General features: G+C 41.0%; 1 protein-coding gene across 17 annotated transcripts in view; it reads right to left on the bottom strand.

Annotated features, from left to right (window-relative positions):
• LOC133651013 (calcium-dependent secretion activator 1) overlaps positions 1-20,566 on the bottom strand; it is a 241,955-nt gene extending 221,389 nt beyond the window's left edge. For 4 of the 17 annotated variants that reach the window (XM_062048876.1, XM_062048885.1, XM_062048904.1 and 1 more), the window contains exon 1: positions 19,896-20,562. In XM_062048876.1, the coding sequence (XP_061904860.1) occupies positions 19,896-20,231 (336 nt within the window). In that variant the 5' untranslated portion in view covers positions 20,232-20,562. Of the gene's footprint in view, positions 1-19,895 lie in introns of all 17 variants that reach the window. The other 13 variants (XM_062048890.1, XM_062048913.1, XM_062048897.1 and 10 more) reach the window with 7 other exon arrangements.
• Between the last annotated feature and the right edge of the window lie 4,379 nt (positions 20,567-24,945).

The following is a 24,945-nucleotide window of genomic DNA, read 5'->3' as shown; positions in this document are numbered from 1 at the left end:
AAAATAAAATGATAATCACCGCTAGAGCTGTAATACCTGTAAATCTTCTCTTAAGAGGGTCCCTGGCGTATCTTTTCAAATGGGGGTCCTTGGAGCTGAAGAGTTTGAATTCAATATGTAGTGTTGATGTAGCAAGCTACTTTTGCCATGTAGCTTGTAGTGCAGCTTGCTACAATTCTCTTGGGATAGCTTCCCATGTATCTTGCAGTGGCGTGCAGTCACTAGAGGCAGGGGAGGCGGGGCCTCACCTGCCATCATGGAAAGAAAAAAAATGTAAAAAGAAAAAAAAATTAATTAAATTGTTATATGTATCCAGTGATTATACTAAAGTTATTTTCCATTTAACTTCACCAGTTTTAGATTATTTTTATTTTTATTTTCACATTTGCCGTTCAAATACTGAGAAGAGACGGTGCGGTGATCAGCAGCCAGTTGAGGCACGTCACTGATTTGTGCCTCAACATGGATTGTGCACAATGACTCGGCTAACTGCTGAGCTGCTGTGCAGTGAGACTGTATTGCTATATGAATTATATCAGCTAACTAAACTATGGCATAGTTTAGTTAGCTGAGGTATATAACGTACAGTGTATTTTGTCAAAAACTGTATGTGTGTAACGTATTTCTTGTGCTGAGCATTCATAAATCTGCTGCAAAAGACGTACTGGTTGAGGCTCGCAGTAATCCGGCCTCTTGGTGGTAGTGGGCGGTAGTGATCCCAGAGATTATTCCTCGGCCGCAGAAGAAAAAGAAAAAAAAAAAGTTTGCAAGCGATTGTTTATTTCCTCTCGCCTGGACTCTTATTAAAAACACGGAGGATTACATATGTAAAATAAAACAGTTTTCTAAACTGGACTTTCAATCGAAGCAGGAGGTAATAATTAAAGGTAGACCAACGCCGGAGCTAAAAGGTTTGCTTTTGACTTCGGGACAGAAGACCCATTCTTTTCAAACGGCGTGGTACACACGCAAAGGCTGGCTGTGTGGATGTCCAGCAAGAAAGGTAAGACCATAATAATGTTTTTTTTATTAAATGTGCTTTTTTGTGTGCTACAGTTGTGTAAAGAATGCTGGTATGAGCTTTTAAACATAACCCGTTAACTGCTGCCAATCACATGGTGAATAAGATACTATTTAGGGTTCATATGTTTGTAAATCTGACTGTGATGATGCAGTGCCTCACCAGACATTAACCTCACCGCACGCCACTGGTATCCTGGCAACATTTAATCAAGAGTAACTTGTAGCTTAGCTTACTACATTTCCAAGTAGCTTGCCCATCACTGGCTGAAATCATGCACAACACAAATAATCTGCTCTTGAGTAATATACCAGAATAAATAGTTGGGAAAATCTAAATTATGTGCGTATGAACAGCATATCAATACGCAGAGTACAATTACAGAGCGCATTGAATAGGGCTCCAATGCAATGAACTAAAATGATTTAGGTCTGAACCATTGCTTCCATAAGGACTTGTTGCCTAGCATCCAACTTGTCACGTCCCACAGAGCAGTCACTAGTGGAAAGAAGCATCAGTCAACAAGTTGATGTGGTCTCTGACACCACGGACAACATGTCATCTCCGCCAGAACACCTTTAACATCCATTCACACCTGTCATTGTTTCAATGAGTGTCAAACTATGGGACCTCCGCCACCTGGGAACTGGAAGTGTAAAAACCTACACAGAGGCTAACTGGCAGACGTCTCACCTGAGAGTCTGGATGAAAGGCAAAACAAACAACACTCCTGAAGTCTGGTTTGCTCTTTCAACATAGTTTATAGTTAGCAATGCTCACTTTGTATTAATACTGTAGGAGAGGTATTCATTTAACAATATGTTTATTATTTATAAAAGTTGTAGTTTGCACTGCACTGTATCATACTGAATTACTTTTAAAAATGTTAGAAACGCTTGTCAGTGTCTAAACTTAAAGTACTGTCATTACCCCAGTAAAAGCAGAATTACTAATCCAAATCTTGTATTGGTTATTGTCATACTTGCCAACCTTGAGACCTCTGAAATCGGGAGATTGGGGTGGGGTTAAGGGGGAGGAGTATATTTATAGCTAGAATTCACTGAAATCCAAGTATTTCTTATATATATATAAATTAGAGATGTCCGATAATATCGGTATCGGTTTTTTTATTATCGGTAACATTTTGTTTTAGTTTTTTTATTTTTTTATTAAAAAACACAAGATACATTTACAATTAGTCTACCAAACCAAAAAACCTCCCTCCCCCATTTACACTCATTCACACAAAAGGGTTGTTTCTTTCTCTTATTAATATTCTGGTTCCTACATTATATATCAATATATATCAATACAGTCTGCAAGGGATACAGTCCGTAAGCACACATGATAGTACTAACCTTTAACAGTTAATTTTACTAATTTTCATTAATTACTAGTTTCTATGTAACTGTTTTTATATTGTTTTACTTTCTTTTTTATTCAAGAAAATGTTTTTAATTTATTTATCTTATTTTGTTTTATTAATTTTTTAAAAAAAAGACCTTATCTTCACCATACTTGGTTGTCCAAATTAGGCATAATAATGTGTTAATTCCATGACTGTATATATCGGTATCGGTTGATATCAGTATCGGTTGATATCGGTAATTAAGAGTTGGACAATATCGGAATATCGGATATCGGCAAAAAGCCATTATCGGACATCCCTAATATAAATAAAATAAATACTTGACTTTCAGTGAATTCTAGCTATATATATATATATATATATATATATATATATATATATATATATATATATATATATATATATATATATATATATATATATATATATATATATACATATAAATAAAAGAAATACTTGAATTTCAGTGTTCATTTATTTACACATATACACACACATAACACTCCTCTATTCATTGTTGTATTTGAAAGTGCAATGCAATGCAACCGACTCCCACACTTGCCGTCAGGGTGCGCAATACAACGTAAACCGTCGGCCAACCAAAAAGTAACCACAGAACACTATACTCAACATTTACCAGGAGATGGCAACAAACAACTTAGATCAGTCTATTACAGGCAGCATCTGTGAAATTTAATTTGCAGGAAAGGAATGTGTTTAGGGTTGAATTGTCCATCCTCGGTCTATTCTCTGTCACTCGTCGTCGCCATGACTGTCTCTTCTTCGTTCTTCTGCTTTGTCTCCTCCTTGTTGTGTGTGCAGTTGTGCACTCGCCAAAAGCCGTAGATATTATAACGTGACTGGGCCGGCAGGCTGTTTATATGAAGGAAAAGCGGACGTGACGACAGGCTGTCCTCACTCAGGTCCGCACGGACCTGGAGGGGGCGTGCCTTAAGTCCGGCTGGAAATCGGGAGAAATTCGGGAGAATGGTTGTCCCGGGAGATTTTCGGGAGAGGCACTGAAATTCCGGAGTCTCCCGGAAAATTCGGGAGGGTTGGCAAGTATGGCTTTATAACATAGTTATGTCTACAATAAAATACAATACAACTGAAAACTGACAAGGGAACAGTATGGGGCAAAGATGTCATGATTTGTTTGGGCTGGACCCCAAGATTCAGAGACAGAGATGATGTGCAGGAAAAAATGTGTCTTCAATAGGGTTGGGTATCATTTGAATTCGAACGATTCCGATTCCGATTCTTTGTTTCGATTCCGATTCCTGACGATTCTCGATTCCGATTCTTTTAAGAGGCAGGGTCAAAAAAAAGTTTAGGGTATTTTAAATGAGCTAGCTAACCTACAGTCTTTCTGAATGAAATAGTCTAACATTCTCCATCAATTTTAATTCTATTAACTTTTTATGAACTTTACTATAAATTCCTCACAGGGCTGTTTTCAACTAGAATATAAATATCAAATCTATGAACTTGAATATATATATTATAAATTATGAATACATTTTCCCAGGGGTACACTTTCCTCAAGAGAGCTTTATTTTTGAAAACCTCATGAAAACACCTTTACACATAAGTGTATGATGCTGCAGGAAACCTCATGAAAACACATTTACACACACAAGTGTATGATGCTGCAAGTACTTAAAAATGTTACCGTGCTCCCACTGATGGGCTAACCTGGTGCAGAAAAGCAAATAAACAATAAGAAACAATTTGCAAAACCCAGTCCAGATTAGCAGCAGGTACAGTATAAAATCAGAGACAGTTCTTGTTTAGGAAAATGACCATATCCGCCTTCTCAGGCAGGATGCGTGAGCGTTCTGGACAGATAGTGTCTCCTGCTGTGGAAAATACACGTTCGCTGGGTGTGGAAGAAGCTTGAACGCATAAATAGAGAAAGCGAGATATGGCAGCAAAGGATAAGTCTTTTGTTGGTTCCACCGGACCACCACCATGCAGCAGGGTCGTCAGACATAAGTATCGGTGGAACGTCCTGGTACATCTGCAGCTCTCTCTCCACTCGTTTCTTGATGGACATGGAGCTCTGTTATTTTGCGGTTATTTCATTTTTTTTTGTAAAGTAAAGCCACACTTTCGACCGCCGACGCCCGCTATCCATGCTTGAGCTTGACTGACTCGCTCGGCTATGCTAACACTTCCGGCGGTGGGCGCTTCTTCGTTGGTGTTCAGCGCTTCTTCTTCCGGTTCGGCGGACATATTTTTTTCCGGTCGGCGGACTTGGTATCGAAAATAGGAATCGAAATTTAAACTTTTGAACGATTCCGGGAGAATCGGAAAGTTAGTCCCGGTTCCAATCGATACTCGATACTCGATACCCAACCCTAGTCTTCAATCATGCTCATGCAAGTCCAAACAAAGTACAAAAATAAATATTGAAAAAAGGCAACAGGAGAACAGAATGCATCCGAAAGGTAAAGTAAGGAACCACTGTGCTTATAATAATGAATGAATGAATGAAAGAATGTCCCCATCAGCACTTTTGGCATTTGACAGTGTCATTATAGATTATGGTGCTGAAAATGTTCTAGTAAATAAAGTAAAAATTTTATGAAGCGTGTTTCATTAAATGTAAAATTTGCTAGTATTGTATGAGTCCCATTAAAGCAATCGACCCTGAAGTGTCAAGTTTGAAGTCACGTGACATCTTAAAACTCATTTGTATAGGCTAGCCTTTAAATAGACCCCCCTTTTAGACCAGTTGATCTGTCGTCTCTTTTCTGCTCCTGCCCCCTCTCCGGCGTGGTGAGGTTATTAGGTGACCACAGATGAGGCGCTAGCTGTTCAAAGTCGGGACCCGGGGTGGACCACGCGTCTGTGCATCAGTTGGGGACGTCTCTGTGCTGCTGACTTGTCTCCACTCAAGATGATCCCCCCCACTATGGACTGGACTTTTACACTATTAACTAGATCCACTCAACATCCATTGCACCGGTCGCCCAGGGGGTGTGTCCCCACATCTGCGGCCCCCTCCAAGGTTTCTCATTGTATCCCATTGGGTTGAGTTTTTTCCTGCCCTGATGTGGGATCTGAGGGGATGTCGTTGTGGCCTGTGCAGCCCTTTGAGACACGTGTGATTAAGGGCTATATAAATAAACTTTGATTGATTGATTGAAATAAAACGTCAAAAAGTCCAAAGATATTTGACTGTGAAGGCCAGAAGGGTGCTCTTGGGGTTTTTAGAGCACTTGACAATGTCATGAGTGCAGGGAGATGAAGATGTACACAAAAGTACCTCCCAAATTTGCTATCCTTTCTTTATAGTGAGCTTGCACCATATCTGCAGTCATCTTACAAGACTCTAAGACTACATTTACACTGCAGACCAAAGTGGCCCAAATCGTTTTTTTTTTTTAGATCTGATTTTTTCCAGCGGATTGTTACACTGCAAGTAAAATGTGATTTTTATCAGTCCAGTGTAAACGCGCACAGGCCCCAATGTGGTCCCAATGTGGCCTCGACGTCACTTCCATGCACACTTCGATACAATGAAAACAAAGGAAGTTGACCGGAAGGAATTCGCTACTAAAAGTAGAGGAGACACGAACATCAGAGTGGATCCACGGGAGCTTTATTTTTCAACTCACATAAAAGCAAATGCGCCACAGCGTCAATTCCGGTCTTTCAATAATCGCTATTTTCTTCTGAATCAAATTATATATTCATATATTACTAGGGTTGGGTATCGAGTATCGATACCCAACCCTAGTACCCTAGCACATACTGGAGCATCCAAGATGGCGCCAGTATGTGCTAAGGCTTGCCGTCTCTCGCTGTCAGCTTTGCTTGTTTTTGTGCTGTTCGCGTCTTTTGTTGTACCTGTCAACTCACTGTTTGTGTATGACCGCCAAACGCTGTTGGATCTTTGTCCCTCTCACACGGATATGATCAACTTCGACGTTAGTTTTACAACGTCCCAGTCAGCTTTCTCACCTGGCCGGATTCCTGCCTTCCTTTTTTGCCCTCTGGCTCCTCTCCCCAGGCGAAAGCGTCATCGGCGCCGCAGTAAACGTGGCGGCCAGCTGGTAAAAGTTAGGGCACTCCTGGCCCGGCTTTCCGTGGCTTCCCGAAGGAGGTATGGACCGGTACCTGGTTTCTTCCTGCACCCACGTTTGCTGGATCCCGCCGGGTCCTGGATTGTTCCTGTCGTCGGCCTGCAGGAGGAAGCTCCCCCGCCGCGCTCCTGCTGTCCCCGCCCCCGGAGTTGCGGAGTGAATTCCCGCCACCTGCGGGCTCTGTGTCGGGCCCCACCCGGATCAGCACCGGCCTTGGACGCGCCGGCCCCCGTTAAGTTCGGTCTTGTTAACGCAAGATCCTTGACAAACAAAACATTTATCCTGAAGGATTTATTCGTCTCCCGCGGACTGGACTTCCTCTGTGTGACGGAGACTTGGCTGAGAACTGGTGAGTTCGCTCATCTAAATGGACTTTTATCACCGGAGTGCTCGTATTATAATTCTCCGCGGTCGTCTGGCCGAAAAGGAGGAGGATTAGCAGTCGTTTTTAAAAATGACTTTAAATGCCGTCAGATCCGCCTGCAATCCTCCTTTTCAAGCTTCGAACTATTCATGTTTGAGCTGGGTCTTTCTGATGTCGTCCTGTGTGCTGTAGTTTATCGACCACCCAAGTACCACAAAGACTTCATAAATGATTTTTCTGAATTTCTGGCCGAAATTCTGCCCAAATATGATCGTGTTCTCATTGTTGGTGACTTTAATATTCACATCTGCTGCCCAGACGAACCTCTATCCAGGAGCTTCCTGAATGTCATTGACTCTTTTAATTTTATACAGTCTGTGTCTGGTTCCACACATGAACGTGGGCATACACTACACCTCGTATTGTCTCATGGTTTTAATGTTGACAATGTCGTTGTTGGTGATGCTGTGTTTTCTGATCACAGTCCTGTTATGTTTAATTTAAGTTTGGACCCTGATGTGAAACCACTTGCCGTGGGTCATGGGCGTGTTATTAGGTCTGACACCGCAGCCACCTTCTCCCCTTTATTCACTGTCTCCATGCAGAGTATATCACACTCTGCAGACACTGAACAATTGATGTGCTCTTTTCTTTCTACATGTTCTGAGGTTCTGGATAGTATAGCGCCCCTCAAAGCTATACGTCCAAAGCCAAAACAGGAGCCTTGGCTCAATGAAACCACACGCATAGCTCGGCGTGATTGGCGAAGGGCGGAGCGCAAGTGGAAAGGGGATCACTTGGAAGTTTCTTATCAAATTTTAAAAGAAAACTGTCAGAACTATCAAAGTGTGGTTAAAGCTGAGAAAACAAAATATCTGTCAGACTTAATTTTAAATAGTATCAGGAAGCCACGTGTTCTTTTTAATACTATTAGTTATGTTCTTAATCCGAATCCAGCCACTTTACTGGAGATGATAAGTGAAACTTGTGAAAAATTTCTCTCCTTTTTTAACGATAAGGTTGCTTTTATTCGGGCAAATCTTTCTCGCTCTCCATTGAGTTTTAATGTGGCCACTCAGTGCTCGGCTGTGTTTAGTCACTTTGAGCCTGTGTCCATGCCTGAGCTTACAGGAATAGTCCACAAACTGAAACCCTCGTCCTGTCCCACAGACCCAGTCCCCCCTCGCTTTTTTAAAGAAATCTGGGACACTATTGACTTGTCTGTTAGGGACATCATCAACAGCAGCTTGATTTCTGGCTGTGTCCCCTCTTTTTGTAAAAGAGCTGTTGTCGAGCCTTTGATAAAAAAAACAGGTCTAGATCCGACATGTTTGTCAAATTATCGGCACATTTCCAAATTACATTTTGTGTCAAAAATTCTGGAGAAATGTGTTTTAGCGCAACTGCAGCCTATTTTAGATGAAAATAGCACTTTAGATCAATTTCAGTCTGGATACAAGGCTTTGCACAGTACTGAATCTGCACTTTTAAAGGTTTTTAATGACTTGCTTTTAATGTCTGATTCTGGTAGCTCTGCCATTTTAGTGCTTTTAGATATTACAGCTGCCTTTGACACAGTCGACCACACAATTCTTTTAGACCGCCTGAGAGACTGTGTGGGTGTCAGGGGGACTGCATTAGAGTGGTTCAGATCCTACCTGTCAGAGAGGTCCTTCTCTGTCAGGCTGGGGGACGCCACCTCTTCTTCTGCTCCGCTTTACTGTGGTGTCCCCCAGGGATCCATTCTAGGCCCCATCCTGTTTTCCTTGTACATTCTCCCTCTTGGAGAGATTTTTAAGAAACATGGAGTGTCTTATCACTTTTATGCAGATGACTGCCAAATGTATATGCCAATTTCAAAAGGCCACGGCCCCCTGACGCCCCTTCTCAACTGTCTATGTGATGTCAAGGCTTGGTTAGCCCAGAATTTTTTAATAATGAATGAGGGAAAAACGGAAATTTCAGTTTTTGGTCCGGCCCTCACTGACTTGGGACCATTGCAAAATCATGTGCGTCCCAAAGTCACCAGCCTTGGCATCACTATAGACAGCGATTTTAAATTTGACAAACAAGTCAATGGCGTTTTAAAATCGTGTTTTTATCATCTTCGTCTTTTAGCAAAGGTAAAACCATTTTTATCTTTTAACCTTTTTGAACAAGTCGTGCATGCTTTTTTTTTCAAGTCGCCTGGACTACTGCAATGCACTTTATGCTGGAATTAGCCAAAAAGCTCTCTCCCGGTTGCAGTTAGTCCAGAACGCAGCAGCACGACTTTTAACAGGGGCCAGGAAACGTGAGCATATAACCCCAATTCTTCGGAGTTTGCACTGGCTCCCTGTTCATTTTAGAATTGATTTTAAATCCTTGCTGTTTGTTTTTAAAGCTTTACATGGACTGGCACCTCAGTATATCTCGGACCTCATCCAAATTTACACACCTGCGCGCGCTCTGAGGTCCGAGAGCCAGCTCCAGCTCGTGGTGCCCAGGACGAGACTTAAAACCAGGGGAGACAGGGCCTTCTCTGTGGTCGGCCCTAAACTCTGGAACACTCTGCCCCTCCATGTTCAAACTGCTCCCACAGTGGAGAGTTTTAAGACTCGTCTTAAGACCCACTTTTATTCTTTGGCTTTTAACACTACGTGAGTTGTGTGGTCTTCTGTCCTCTGTTGTCCTGTGTGATTAGGGTTAGGGTTATAAATTTTGATGTCTATTTTACTGTTTTAATTGGTTTTACCCTTTAAAATCGTTTTTAATCATATTTATTTTTTATATTGTCTCTGTTTTGGTTTTCTATTCATTTATTCTTTGTTTTTATTCAGTCATTGTTGTAGCATAATATTGTTTTTAATATTATTTTTAATATCGTTTTTAATATTGTTTTTAACATGGCTGTGCAGCACTTTGGAAACATTCTTGTTGTGTAAATGTGCTATATAAATAAAGTGGATTGGATTGGATTGAGTATCGATTGGAACCGGGACTAACTTTCCAATTCTCCCGGAATCGTTCAAAAGTTTACATTTTGATTCCTATTTTCGATACCCAGTCCGCCGACCGGAAAAAAATATGTCCGCCGAACCGGAAGAAGAAGCCGCTGAACACCAACGAAGAAGCGCCCACCGCCGGAAGTGTTAGCATAGCCGAGCGAGTCAGTCAAGCTCAAGCATGGATAGTGGGCGTCGGCGGTCGAAAGTGTGGCTTTACTTTACAAAAAAAAATTAAATAACCGCGAAATAACAGAGCTCCATGTCCATCAAGAAACGAGTGGAGAGAGAGCTGCAGATGTACCAGGACATTCCACCGATACTTATGTCTGACGACCCTGCTGCATGGTGGTGGTCCGGTGGAACCAACAAAAGACTTATCCTTTGCTGTCAGATCTCGCTTTCTCCTATTCATGCGTTCAAGCTTCTTCCACACCCAGCGAACGTGTATTTTCCACAGCAGGAGACACTATCTGTCCAGAACGCTCACGCATCCTGCCTGAGAAGGCGGATATGGTCATTTTCCTAAACAAGAACTGTCTCTGATTTTATACTGTACCTGCTGCTAATCTGGACTGGGTTTTGCAAGTTGTTTCTTATTGTTTATTTGCTTTTCTGCACCAGGTTAGCCCATCAGTGGGAGCACGGTAACATTTTTAAGTACCTGCAGCATCATACACTTGTGTGTGTAAATGTGTTTTCATGAGGTTTCCTGCAGCATCATACACTTATGTGTAAATGTGTTTTCATGAGGTTTCCTGCAGCATCATACACTTATGTGTAAATGTGTTTTCATGAAGTTTTCAAAAATAAAGCTCTCTTGAGGAAAGTGTACCCCTGGGAAAATGTATTCATCATTTATAATATTTATATTCAAGTTCATAGATTTGATATTTATATTCTAGTTGAAAACAGCCCTGTGAGGAATTTATAGTAAAGTTCATAAAAAGTTAATAGAATTAAAATTGATTGAGAATGTCAGACTATTTCATTCAGAAAGACTGTAGATTAGCTAGCTCATTTAAAATATCCTAAACTTTTTTTTGACCTTGCCTCTTAAAAGAATCGGAATCGAGAATCGTCAGGAATCGGAATCGAAACAAAGAATCGGAATCAGAATCGGAATCGTTCGAATTCAAACGATACCCAACCCTATATATTACATATAACCTATTATTTGCGCACTATTGACAAGTGATGCACCGAAAATTCAGTCGTCTTCAGTAGAAACCAAAACCGGGTGTTGTGATGAAATATCCATTTCTGCTGGCGACTCCCTCTTTACGGCGCACACGAGTTACGTAGCTCGCCCAAAGCTGACGAAAAAAATCACATTCAGGTCACATACAGGTCGGACTGCGTTTAGACTGAAGTCACATTTGAAAGGATCAGATTCCAATTTGTCTATACATCAATGACCTACCAGATGTATGCACAGATATAGATTTACAGATGTATGCGGATGACACAGTCGTATATACATCAGGTAAGACCTGTACTCTAGTTGCTGAGAAGTTAAATGCTCAATTAGACAAAATAGCATCTTGGCTGGAGTCATCCTGTTTAACCCTAAACACTAAAAAGACTAACTATGTCTGCTTCTCCATAAAAAAGCTACCTCAAACAAACCTGAATATAAAAATTAATGAGGAGGTCATTGAACAAGTACCTGAAGTCAAATATTTGGGCATAATCATAGACTATCAGCTGAATTTTAAAAGTCACAATAAGAAGATGTGTAAAACCCTGAAGGCAAACCTAGGCTGTTTTAAGATTATAAGACACTGCTTAACTCTTAGCTGTGCTTTTACTTTTATGAATGCAATGATTCTGTCACACATATCTTATGGCTTAACCACATGGTCCCAGGCACACCAGTCATCAATCAAGACCATTGAGTGTCTTTATAACCGCACCTTGAAAGTTCTAGACAAGAAGAATATACGATATCATCATTGCCAAATTTTAACCAAATACAATATTTTAAGTTTTACCAATTTTATTTTGTTACACACAGTCAAACTGGTTTTTAAATGCTTGCATAACTCTGCTCCCCAATTGCTCTGCAAGGCAATTACAAGACTGCAAAGTGGTACCAGATCTACCACCCGAGCAGTGTCAAAAGGCAACTGTTGTGTTCCATTCCGTAGAACATCTTTTGCCCAGACTGCCTTTTCAATAAAAGGACCACAACTATGGAATTCTTTAGCGGACACTTTGAAAAGCATACCTGCACTTGTCACTTTCAAAAAACAAACAAAATGATGGCTAGTTGAGCAACAATCGTGTTCCCATGTTTAGTTTTTACTCATTTTTACTAATTGGTTTTTATCTAGTCTGCACTTTGTCTGTGTTATTATTATTATTATTATTATTATTGGCTTTTATCTAGTTTGCACTTTGTCTGTGTTATTACTATAATCATTATTATCAACTCATTCTATTTTTTATTTTCCTATTTTAATGATGTTGGATCTGTGTTGTTGTTGTTGGGGACAAGTGTTGTAAATTAGCTTTGGCTACAAACACTGTGATGCATGCATCGGATAACTGTTTCAGATGTCTATGTTTTTGTATCTGTCCCTATTTCAAATAAACCTCTATAATAATATCTGCTCCTATTTAGTGATTACAAACAGCAGCCTCCGCAGACAGTAATAAAGGGAAGAGATTTAACACAAAACAGAAAACAGATGTAACACCATAAGAGCAGAGAAATAGAAGCAATGGAAAGCAACATAAGAAGCAAATCATGTTATTTTGCGCATGACAAAATCAAGTTGTGAATGTTAGCACTTTGATAAAGAAGATGAACACGCCTAATTTCAATGAAAAACACGTAGCAAAATACTACTACAAAGGCTGCATTCGCATAGCTCTCTCCTCCTCCTTTACCGCTCATCGCTATTTTCGCAAGGATAGAAATTCAATGGATAAATATTACTTTTAAGTTATAGACCAAAGTATGGCCTTTACTTTGAATGCAATCTCTAAATCTAATTCCACCAAAGCCTATAATACAGTAAAATATATACAGTATTTTGTTGTACTGCATTCAATTCAATTCTACTGGGCGTGGGGATGATAATTAATAAAAAAAAAGGGGCAGTAATCAAACACAAACCACCTCAATTAGCAGTGCAGTTAAGCCGGGGAGATAAATAGATTTTATCGTTGAATTCAAGTTTTTTGTTGCAGAAGATTTGAAAAAAATCAAAAAGCTATGTTGTTCTCTTCTTGCTTTTGCCCTCAGAAGCTTCTGTAGCTTCCGCCCTTCCCCTTATTTCCTTAGCAGAGATTACAGATGGGTTTTATGGCTCTTTGAAGGGAGCCAGATCTTGAGGAGCTGTTCCTTTCACAGAGCCCTTCAAAAGACTGACTTGTTACCAATGGGAGGTCCTCTATTCCGCCCATAAAATCCAAAAAAATAACCATTCAAAAAGCGCTAACAATATTCCATTTACATTTCGTGACTTGAATATTAACCTAGTATTAGTGATATTGATATTATAAGCGCTAATGCAGACAAACTATTTATAGCACGCTGCGATAACAAGCTTTACAACATGCCTTGGCAAGTTTTATTAAAATGGCCCGCAAACAGGGGCAGCACGGTGGAACAGGGGTTAGTGCGTGTGCCTCACAATACGAAGGTCCTGGGTGCCCGGGATCTTTCTGTGCGGAGTTTTCATGTTCTCCCCGTGATGTGACTGCGTGGGTTCCCTCCGGGTACTCCGGCTTCCTCCCACCTCCAAAGACATGCACCTGGGGATAGGTTGATTGGCAACACTAAATTGGCCCCTAGTGTGTGAATGTGAGTGTTGTCTGTCTATCTGTGTTGGCCTTGCGATGAGGTGGCGACTTGTCCAGGGTGTACACCGCCTACCTCCCGAATGCAGCTGAGATAGGCTCCAGCATCTCCCGCGACCCCGAAAGGAAAAAGCGGTAGAAAATTGATGGATGGATGGATGGCTCGCAAACAAACGGCTCGCATTGTATTGTTATCTCTAATAATTTTTGATATTTAGGTAAAGTAAATTAAAAAATACTTTTATCTTTAATTATGATCATGATTTCTGGTTATGTTAGGCCAGCAGAGAAGGCCTTGCTGGCCCTGACGGCACACCACTGGTATATACCGGTATCTTTAAAAAAATGTGAAAAGTGCTTAAGATTGCCTCAGTGTTTTATGTAAGTAGTCATGTGTTGCTTATTCTTATAAAGTAATTAGTTAGTCGTTACTATGTCAAAGCAGTTTTCATTAATTTAGTTCAACAATGTTAGGTTTATAGCCTCGCATGCTTATGTGCGGGAATAGATGGAGTTTCTAAACACTCACTGCGGTGAAAGCCGCAGGCTGTTAAGTTTGAAACTACTTTTCAGCCACCCAGCTGCTATACTACAGTAGCTTAATCAGCACGGGCTATGGGGAGAGGTACTTTCAGGCCGAGGAGTAGCTAAACAATTGACACACCGAGCGAGCAGCAGAGAGTATTTATCGCTAGCTGCTGTGCTAAGCTAACATCCATCCATTTTCTACCGCTTGTCCCTTTCGGGGTCGCGGGGGGTGCTGGAACCTATCTCAGCTGCACACGTCAACAGATTATATTAGTGATAAAGACGCTACAAGGAGAGAGATACATTCTCAAGCAAATTGGTGTATGTGTAAATAAACCTGTAGTCACTCACCAAAAGCCAAATGCAGTCGCTGACCAAAGCATTGTAATACTCAAGAGTCGAGAACTTGGCGTGGGGGCGCCATATTTTTTTGAAAAGTTTGTTGTTTTGCGTAGTTGTGCATCGGAGAAGCCTACGTAAACACGCAAGGAGCGGGGTTGAGCCAAAGGAAATGACCTGTGCTTTGGCCGTCAAGGACAGAGAAGACCAAATGTCCATAACACAGACACATCAATAGATACCAGTATGTCGGTATGGTATCAAATATATACCGCTTTCTAAAATATACCGGTATAAACTATAATACTGGTATATTGCCCAGTATTATAGTTCTAGGTTTGGTTCTAACTAACCATGGGAGAAACATTAGCTAACATTCTTTTAACGTCATGTGTTTGCTTGGTTAGCGCGAACACACAGAGGAGGGAGGAGCCACAGCGCTAAGCTAGCTTGAATGTGAAGTAGTGAACAAAATTTTTTTTACAGAAAGCTAATTGGAGTCGCGTTACAGCAGAAAATAACCAACTAAGAAGAGGAAATTAGCATATAGATCAGTGGTGTCAAACTCATTTTAGCTCAAGGGCCACATTGAGGAAAATCTATTCCCAGACTGGTAAAATCATGACATGATAACTTGAAAATAAAGACAACTCCAGGTTGTTTTCTTTGTTTTACTTTGGCCAAAAATAGAACAAACACATTATGAAAACAGACACAACACAAAACATTTCAAGTTTGTTGAAAATTCTGAGGAAATTGATGCAGTTTCAAAAACACAATGAGCTAAGACTTTGTCGCAGTGTATCTACGAATGTAAGTCACAGTCTTGCTGCGATTGAACAAAAAACATGACATGTAAACTCTTTGACGTATCAAATACCTCATTCGTCATGTCCAAGTATCAATCCAGTGCTCACCCAACAAATCGTAAGAAACGGAGGTAAAAACTATTCGAAAGGGTTAAGTTTTATCATTTTTGTCAGAGACATCAGTGTTTCCCATAAACTGCCAAGATGCCTGTGGCGGTGGGGGCGTGGCTATGGGCGTGGCTATGGGCGTGGTCACCATGACATCATCGAGTAATTTGCATAATTTACTACAATGATATGATTTTCTCTAAAAAGGCTCAAAAAATGTATACTTACTAATTAAAAATAACAGTTTTGTTTTAAACGTCCATCCATCCATCCATCCATCCATTTTACAATATAATTACAACAATTTATGTTCATATTTATATACAGATTTGAACAATAAGTTATTCACTGAAATATATTTATTAATTGTGGTTCTTACAAAAAATATATCTTATAAAATATAAAAGCTAAAATGTCTCTTAAAGCTCTGCCCCTTTAATTAGTGCATCCTAAATAATTTAACTTTAGCCTACTACTACAACCATATTATTTACCAGCAACATAAGGTGAAACAGAGGGAGAGGTGTCCTGCCACAGTCAGTAACAAATAAACAGAAAACAGTAGTGGTCAAATACAAATAAGGCAACAAGAGAAGTATCCTACACTTCTCTTTTGTAAAGTAAATCTGAACAGCCTATATGGGCATCTACATCAACTATATGATTTGCCTGAGAAGCTGGACAGGACAAAAATAAATAAATTGAAAAAAATAATAATAATAATATTTTATTTTTATTTATTTATTTATTTATTTTTATTTGTGGCGGACGTAATTCTTTCGTGGCGGGCCGCCACAAATAAATGAATGTGTGGGAAACACTGGACATTATAGGGGAGTAAGAGTGCCAAATAACGATGTGTTCGAAACAGAAGTAAAACGGCAGGTTTTAGGTTTAATTTGGGTCGAGGGAGAAGAGCCGCAGCCACGCTTTACTTTGTACCTCTTGCTAGTTCTAACAGAATTGGTATTGTGACATCCAGTGGACACATTTACAACAGCAGTTTCCTTCGTTCAAAAAAAATGCAGCTCTTTTTAATACTTGGCAAACTCATCACGCGGGCCAGATAAAACCTGTTCGGCCCACGGACCGTACGTTTGACACCCCTGATATAGATTAATAAATCGGGAGGGACAATAATATTCACACAGTTCTGCAACACGTCTGTCAGACATACGTAGATACGAGGAAGCAGAGAGACGGCACACATCTTTGAGCCGCAAGTTTTAATGCGACTGGGGGAAAAGTGTCTGAACATTCTGTGGTTTTATAAGGCACAATAATTGAATCAAGGATGCCTGCTCGCCGAGTGGGGACATTTATTAGTTTTTTTCAGTGAGCAGGCTACTACAGTTCTCACAAATCTAGTCCTCTATATATATATACGTATATTCATGCTGTGCGCACTACATCGAAAAAACGGAACTGACGCAATACTGCATGTCAGTAGTCAAAGGAGGAGCATATTATTAATATTATGTATAATTAAATGTAATACATTTAGAATATATAATAAAAATATACAATATATCAACAATATATAAAACAATTTAAGACTACTGTATATTTTGGGGGAAAAATCTGAGATGTTACTTTTTGGTTATATCGCCCAAGTTACTGTGCAGTATATCTATCTATACAATAGCCTGTAACATTAGTACCCAACATATCCTTTTGTGTAAATTGTGGGTCGCTGGGCAATGAACAAGAATCGAACAACAAAATGTATTCATATTTCTGTCAGCCTTTAAAAGGGAAGCGCAGTTTCCCTCCAGTTTAGCGTTGCCCTTTCACAAGGTTACAGCAGCCCGCGGAAGACGCAGCAGTACTTTGAACCCCTGCCTGTTTCTCTGTGATAGTCCATCACTGGCTGCTGCAAGAGACTCTAATAACGGATTACAGTAGAGCCGCTCCATATGTTTTGCTTTGGCTTTGATTTTTCATTAAAAAAAGATTTGTCACATAAATGTGAGTAATCCGTAATAGCTAATAAATGTAGATTGGAAATGTGCTAAATAAATGACTATTTAAAGGGAAACTGCATTTTTTATGGAATTGTTTCTATTGCTCACAATCTTTATGAGAGACAACAAGACAGATGTATTTTTTTATGCATTTTAATTAAATAAACATAAATAAAAGTCTGCTTACAATGGAGTCAATGGGAGGTCTTCTATTCCACCCATAAAGCCCTCTGAATAACCCTTCAAAACCGCCAACAATAATCCATTTACATTTTGTGACCTGAATATTAACCAAGTATTAGTGATATTATTATTAGAAGCGCTAATGCAGCCAAACTATTTTTAGTGGCACATTGTCACGGAGAGCTAACTAGCTTGTTGCCGCTACATTGACTTCATGCGCTAGTGAGCTTGTCAGGCTTGCTACTGACAATTTGGTCATGTTTGGGTTTTCCTGTGTTTTAATTCCTGTCCAGTGTTATTTTCTAGTTTCTACTTCCTGTGTTTAGAATCTCTTCCTGTCCTGGTGCTCTTGTTTTGTCAGTATTTCCTGTTTGGTCTCTGTGTTTTGAAGCACCTTTACTTTCTGTTCCATGTCTTGTCAGCACACCTGATTCTCATTTAATTAGTTATATTTAGTTCCATCTGGGTCCCTCCTTCAGTGCCGGATCATTGTACTTTTGAGACTGATGCTTAGTGTGCTGTTTTTGTTTGTTCCCTTCTTCCTGGACTATTAAATGAGTTTTACTTGCAAGCCGTCTGCTATCTCTGCATCCTTGTCATGGATCACTTTATCCATGACAGAGCTGCTTTCTTGCCTCAGAGCTGGTGAAAGTTTATTCTAGATCATAATTTATGTCTCTCACCTGGATAGTAGAAGGATGAGGACATAATAACAAATTCGTCAACTTTGGCATTCAATTTAGAACTGAAAAAACGCTTGGTTCCACCCCCTTTTTTCTTCGCGAGTATTATGAGTCATTCTTCATCTGAACGGGAATATTTCAATCAATCAATCAAAGTTTATTCATTTAGCCCTTGATCACAAGTGTCTCAAAGGGCTGCACAAGCCAGAACGACAACCTCGGCTGCCAACAGTCGCCATTCCAGTGACAGCAGACATTGTACAGGAAGTGATGTTTTATTATGTTTGTTGACTCTCATGAAATCTGCAGTGAGTAACAATCAGTGATGCTGTCAAAAGAAAAAGCGAATGTTGTGATGCATTTGTGAAATTAATGTTTGGATGTTTTTTAAGCGCTATATAGACAGAATAGAGCTACTCCCCATTAGCTCCATTGTTAGCAGAATTTTGATCGCATGTCAGAATGCATAAAAAAATAAAAACGTGTGCTTGTCTTACTTTTGGATTGTGAATGATAGGCAAAATTACAAAGAAAAGTGCTATTGCTTTCTAAAGACCGCCGTCCTCTGCAGTGGACATTTGTGCACAAACATAACAGCGCTATTTTTTCCATAATTTGTAACACTGCCAAAAGAAATAACGTTCTTTTACTATTTATTGAATTGCGCTGAAATTACTTTTAAGATATTTTTTTCTCTTGCATGTTCACAAAATGCCATTTATTTTTGTTACAATGTAGTCCAAATAAAATTGTATTGACAGACTTTCTGCTCTAGTTTCATTGCCTTTTGGGCTAATTGTCCGAGTATTGGCTCAGCCGCCAGCCTAAATGTGGTTGCCAGATTTTTTTTAAAGTGCTTTGCTAAGCATGTCGCCAACCCCCGCCAAACAGCACTACAAACAAAACAAATAAGTGGAATTGTGGTGTTTTATGCCTCCCACATGCACTTGTGCATGAGTCAGCAGAAAATGCAGACTTACAGTATGTTGTCTGGAGAGAGAATGCAGGTGAAATAAAAGCCAGTCATGTTGCAAGAGGACACAATAAATATGAAATAAACGCTTTGAAATGTGCCTTTTTGTACACTATTTCTTTCAACGCCGTGTCGACTTTGGACAGGATACAGTAAGGACGTCCTGACCTGACGCGGCATCCTGGAATTGTCAGGTCATTTTATACGATATCAATAGTGTTTCAGGTCGAACATTTTGCGTGAAAGTGCATATTATTGACATGCTGTCCTGAGATTACTTTCCGAAGAGATCTGTTATTAAAAGAACTGAGCCTAAAAGTCACCTTGGGAGGGCCATACGGAGGAAGAGGAAAGACTCATGCATTGAATTATTATTAGAGATTGTATGGTGTTATTGTATGTTAAGGCAATGATGTCATGTATCCAACCTTTTGCACGCCCTGTGCACAATTGATCCCACTCGGGAGCTTTGTGCATGCACCAAGTGTCCTTCACCTTCCATACTTCTTTTTCTCACCAACAAACTGCAGGCGAGTTGAATTCCCTGCTACTACAAGCGCAGCCCTCCCCCCCACATCCTATGTAGGTCATCAATGACAGCATCTGCGACGTGAAAGGAGCATGTGCTTGACGGGAATGGAGAAGGAGGAAGAGGAGCGCGCCGCTTACCTTCTGCTGCCGCCTCGCCATGTCCGTGGGCTGCTTGGCGTTGAAGGGATACGCCACGCACCGCATGACGAACACATACAGCTGCAGCTTCTTCTTGCGCTCCTCTTCCTCCCTCTGCAGCTTCTCCAGGTCGTCCTTCTCCTCGCTGGCGGCCGACGGGCTGGGGCTGGTCGGGCGGGCGCTGCTGCGGCCGCTGCTGCTCGGCGCCAGTCCGCCCGAGCTCTCGCTGGTCCTGCTCTGGGAGATGCGGGATCCGGCCTGGGGCGCCATCACCTCCTTGCTCTCCTCCTCCACCATCCCGTCGGACTCCTCCTCGCTGGACGACGGATCCAACATCTTGAGGCGATGACCTTCCTAGTACAGATCCCCGACTTGCTACGATTTTGGCCGCCGCCCCCCGACCTCCTCACCTCCCCGGGTGCTGTGTCGCGGCTAGGATGAATGAGAGCCGGTGTTCAGACGGGGTTCGGGCCCGGGCTGCACTCGGTGGCTGGGGAGACGCGAGCGGTGCTGAGAGACGAGACGACGCCGCTTCACACTGAGCATCCTCCGTCGACGCTTACGTGTTTGCCGTCTTTTATTGGCCAGTCCCTGCTGCGGATGCGAGGGGGAGGGAGGGGAGGGACACATAAGAGAGGTAGGTGTCCTCTCCACGCGCTTTCTTCCGCGCGCATGCGCAGTGGCACGCCGTCCCTGGTCCTGCACGGAGTGGAGAAGGATGCTTGTCTGAGCTTCCTGGAGGCAGCAGTGGTACACCTAAAATGGCTGCCGTGTGATGCATGTGAGCTCTACTTTAATGACCTTGTGCGGTCTTATAGTGTGTTGGCATTCATTTACATGTAAACCTACTGCGTTAACGAAGCAGACTCCCAAAAATGATTGTATATTCCAAAGAAATATTGAAATCCAATGATTTGGTGCATTTTCAAACAGCTAAAATTAACCTGCTGCCCAAGAATGGACAACAATTATTCTCAACAAAAGAGAAGTATAAAAAATAGAGATGTCCGATAAATGCTTTAAAGGCCTACTGAAATGAAATGTTCTTATTTAAACGGGGATAGCAGATCCATTCTATGTGTCATACTTAAACATTTTGCGATATTGCCATATTTTTGCTGAAAGGATTTAGTAGACAACATCGACGATAAAGTTCGCAACTTTTGGTCGCTGATAAAAAAAAGCCTTGCCTGTACCGGAAGTAGCGTGACGTCGCAGGTTGAAGGGCTCCTCACATTTCCCCATTGTTTACACCAGCAGCGAGAGCGATTCGGACCGAGAAAGCGACGATTACCCCATTAATTTGAGCAAGGATGAAAGATTCGTGGATGAGGAACGTGAGAGTGAAGGACTAGAGTGCAGTGCAGGACGTATCTTTTTTCGCTCTGACCGTAACTTAGGTAAAAGGGCTCATTGGATTCCACACTTTCTCCTTTTTCTATTGTGGATCACAGATTTGTATTTTAAACCACCTCGGATACTATATCCTCTTGAAAATGAGAGTCGAGAACGCAAAATGGACATTCACAGCATACTTGCCAACCTTGAGACCTCCAATATCGGGAGGTGGGGGGTGGGGGCGGGGGGCGTGGTTATTTACAGCTAGAATTCACCAACTCGAGTATTTCATATATATTTCATATATATATATATATATATATATATATATATATATATATATATATATATATATATATATATATATATATATATATATATATATATATATATATGAAATACTTGACTTTCAGTGAATTCTATATATATATATATATATATATATATATATATATATATATATATATATATATATATATATATATATATATATATATATATATGTGTATTTATTTTATTTACATAGAAAAAGAAAAAGAAAATACTTGAATTTCAGTGTTCCGGTGGCTATCCATTAGATGGCAGTATTGTCCTGTTTAACTTCTCCAGGCTGTCCCCACTCAGTCTCAGGTCCGCATTGAGCTGGAGGGGGCGTGGCCTCCAGCTCCGGCTGATAACCGGGAGTTTGTCAGGAGAAAATCTCTGCCGGGAGGTTGTCGGGAGTGGCGCTGAATACCGGGATTCTCCCGCTAAAAACGGGAGGGTTGGCAAGTATGATTCACAGTGACTTTTATCTCCACGACAATACATCGGTGAAGCACTTTAGCTATGGAGCTAACATGATAGCATTGTGCTTAAATGCAGATAGAAACAAAAGAAATAAGCCCCTGACTGGAAGGATAGACAGAAGATCAACAATACTACCAAACTCTGGACCTGTAACCACACGGTTAATGCTGTACCCCCGGACGAAGCCTAGCAATGCTGTTGCTAACGACGCCATTGAAGCTAACTTAGCTACGGGACCTCGACAGAGCTATGCTAAAAACATTAGCTATCCACCTACGCCAGCCCTCATCTGCTCATCAACACTCGTGCTCACCTGCGTTACAGCGATCGACGGCGCGACGAAGGACTTCACCCGATCATCGATGCGGTCGGCGGCTAGCGTCGGATAGCGCGCCTGCTATCCAACTCAAAGTCCACCTGGTTGTGTTGCTGCAGCCAGCCGCTAATACACCGATCCCACCTACAGCTTTCTTCATTGCAGTCTCCATTGTTCATTAAACAAATTGCAAAAGATTTACCAACACAGATGTCCAGAATACTGTGGAATTTTGCAATGAAAACAGAGCTGTTTGTATTTGGATACAATGTGTCCCAATAATTCCGCTTCAACCATTGACGTCACATGCAAACGTCATCATACATAGACGTTTTCAACCGGAAGTTTCCCGGGAAATTTAAAATTGCACTTTATAAGTTTGGCATGTGTTGCAATGTTAAGATTTCATCATTGATATATAAACTAGTGGGTTTCAGTAGGCCTTTAAAATGTAATATAACGTTTTTTTATTATCGGTATTGGGTTTTTTTTTTTGGTTTTTTTTAATTAAATCAACATGAAAAACACAAGATACACTTACAATTAGTTATTTTTGTTATATTTGTTAGTGCGTCTGCCTGGGCAGCACAGTGGAAGAGGGGTTAGTGCGTCTGCCTCACAAAACGAAGGTCCTGAGTAGTCCTGAGTTCAATCCCGGGCTCGGGATCTTTCTGTGTGGAGTTTGCATGTTCTCCCCGTGACTGCGTGGATTAACTGCGGGTACTCCGGCTTCCTCCCACCTCCAAAGACATGCACCTGGGGATAAGTTGATTGGCAACACTAAATTGGCCTCAGTGTGTGAATGTTGTCTGTCTATCTGTGTTGGCCCTGGGATGAGGTGGCGATTTGTCCAGGGTGTAACACGCCTTCCGCCCGATTGTAGCTCCAGCGCCCCCCGCGACCCCGAAGGGAATAAGCGGTAGAAAATGGATGGATGGATGTTTTTTTTATTATCGGTATCTGTTTTTATTTTTTATTAAATCAACATAAAAAACACAAGATACACTTACAATTAGTGCACCAACCCAAAAAACCTCCCTCCCCCATTTACACTCATTCACACTCATTCACACAAAAGGGTTGTTTCTTTCTGTTATTAATATTCTGGTTCCTACATTATATATCAATACAGTCTGCAAGGGATACAGTCCGTAAGCACACATGATTGTGCGTGCTACTGGTCCACTTATAGTACTAACCTTTAACAGTTCATTTTACTAATTTTCATTAATTACTAGTTTCTATGTAACTGTTTTTATATTGTTTTACTTTCTTTTTTATTCAAGAAAAGTTTTTAATTTATTTATCTTATTTTATAACATTTTTTAAAAAGGACCTTATCTTCACCATACCTGGTTGTCCAAATTAGGCATAATAATGTGTTAATTCCACGACTGTATATATCGGTATCGGTTGATATTGGTATCGGTTGATATTGGTATCGGTAATTAAGAGTTGGACAATATCGGAATATCGGATATCGGCAAAAAGCCATTATCGGACATCCCTAATAAATATATAACTCAACACATTTGTACGTATTTACAACACTTAAAGGGGAACTGCATTTTTGGGGGAATTTTTCCTATCTATCACAATCATTATGAAAGACATGACGAGGGTGGATTTTTTTTTTTTTATGCATTCCAAACATTAAATAAACGCAGTGGGGCGGTATAGCTCGGTTGGTAGAGTGGCCGTGCCAGCAACTTGAGGGTTCCAGGTTCGATCCCCGCTTCCGCCATCCTAGTCACTGCCGTTGTGTCCTTGGGCAAGACACTTTACCCACCTGCTCCCAGTGCCACCCACACTGGTTTAAATGTAACTTAAATATTGGGTTTCACTATGTAAAAGTGCTTTGAGTCACTAGAGAAAAGCGCTATATAAATATACTTCACTTCACTTCATAGTGGCGGGCCATGCGTTTCCCACCTAGGCCTTCAGTGATGTCCGACTTCAATGATTACCTCTCAAAATACAATAATTGATGTCACCACATGACCATTGCTGGAGAAATACTACAAACTGTATACAGAAACCTATTAAACGCACTACTGCGCATTGGATCAGTATACAAAATGGCTATTTTCTGGCACATTTAAAAATCAATAAAAACATATCTTATGTGGTACTGTCAAAATTGAAATTGCAAAAAAACATTAAACGTGAAAAAATTAAGAAATATAATATTTGAACTCACAATTTGTGGCGGGCAGCACGGTGGCACAGGGGTTAGTGCATGTGCCTCACAATCAGAATCAGAATCAGAATAGAAGGTCCTGAGTAGTCCAGAGTTCAATCCCGGGCTCGGGATCTTTCTGTGTGGAGTTTGCATGTTCTCCCCGTGACTGCGTGGGTTCCCTCCGGGTACTCCGGCTTTCTCCCACCTCAAAAGACATGCACCTGGGGATAGGTTGATTGGCAACACTAAATGGTCCCTAGTGTGTGAATGTGAGTGTGGTCTGTCTATCTGTGTTGGCCCTGTGATGAAGTGGTGACTTGTCCAGGGTGTACCCCGCCTTCCGCACGAATGCAGCTGAGATAGGCTCCAGCACCCCCGCGACCCCGAACGGGACAAGCGGTAGAAAATGGATGGATGGATGGAAG

Source organism: Entelurus aequoreus, linkage group LG01 (genome assembly GCF_033978785.1).
Source record: "Entelurus aequoreus isolate RoL-2023_Sb linkage group LG01, RoL_Eaeq_v1.1, whole genome shotgun sequence".
Classification (NCBI taxonomy): Eukaryota; Metazoa; Chordata; class Actinopteri; order Syngnathiformes; family Syngnathidae; genus Entelurus; species Entelurus aequoreus.
This window is presented reverse-complemented; position numbering and strand designations above follow the sequence as displayed.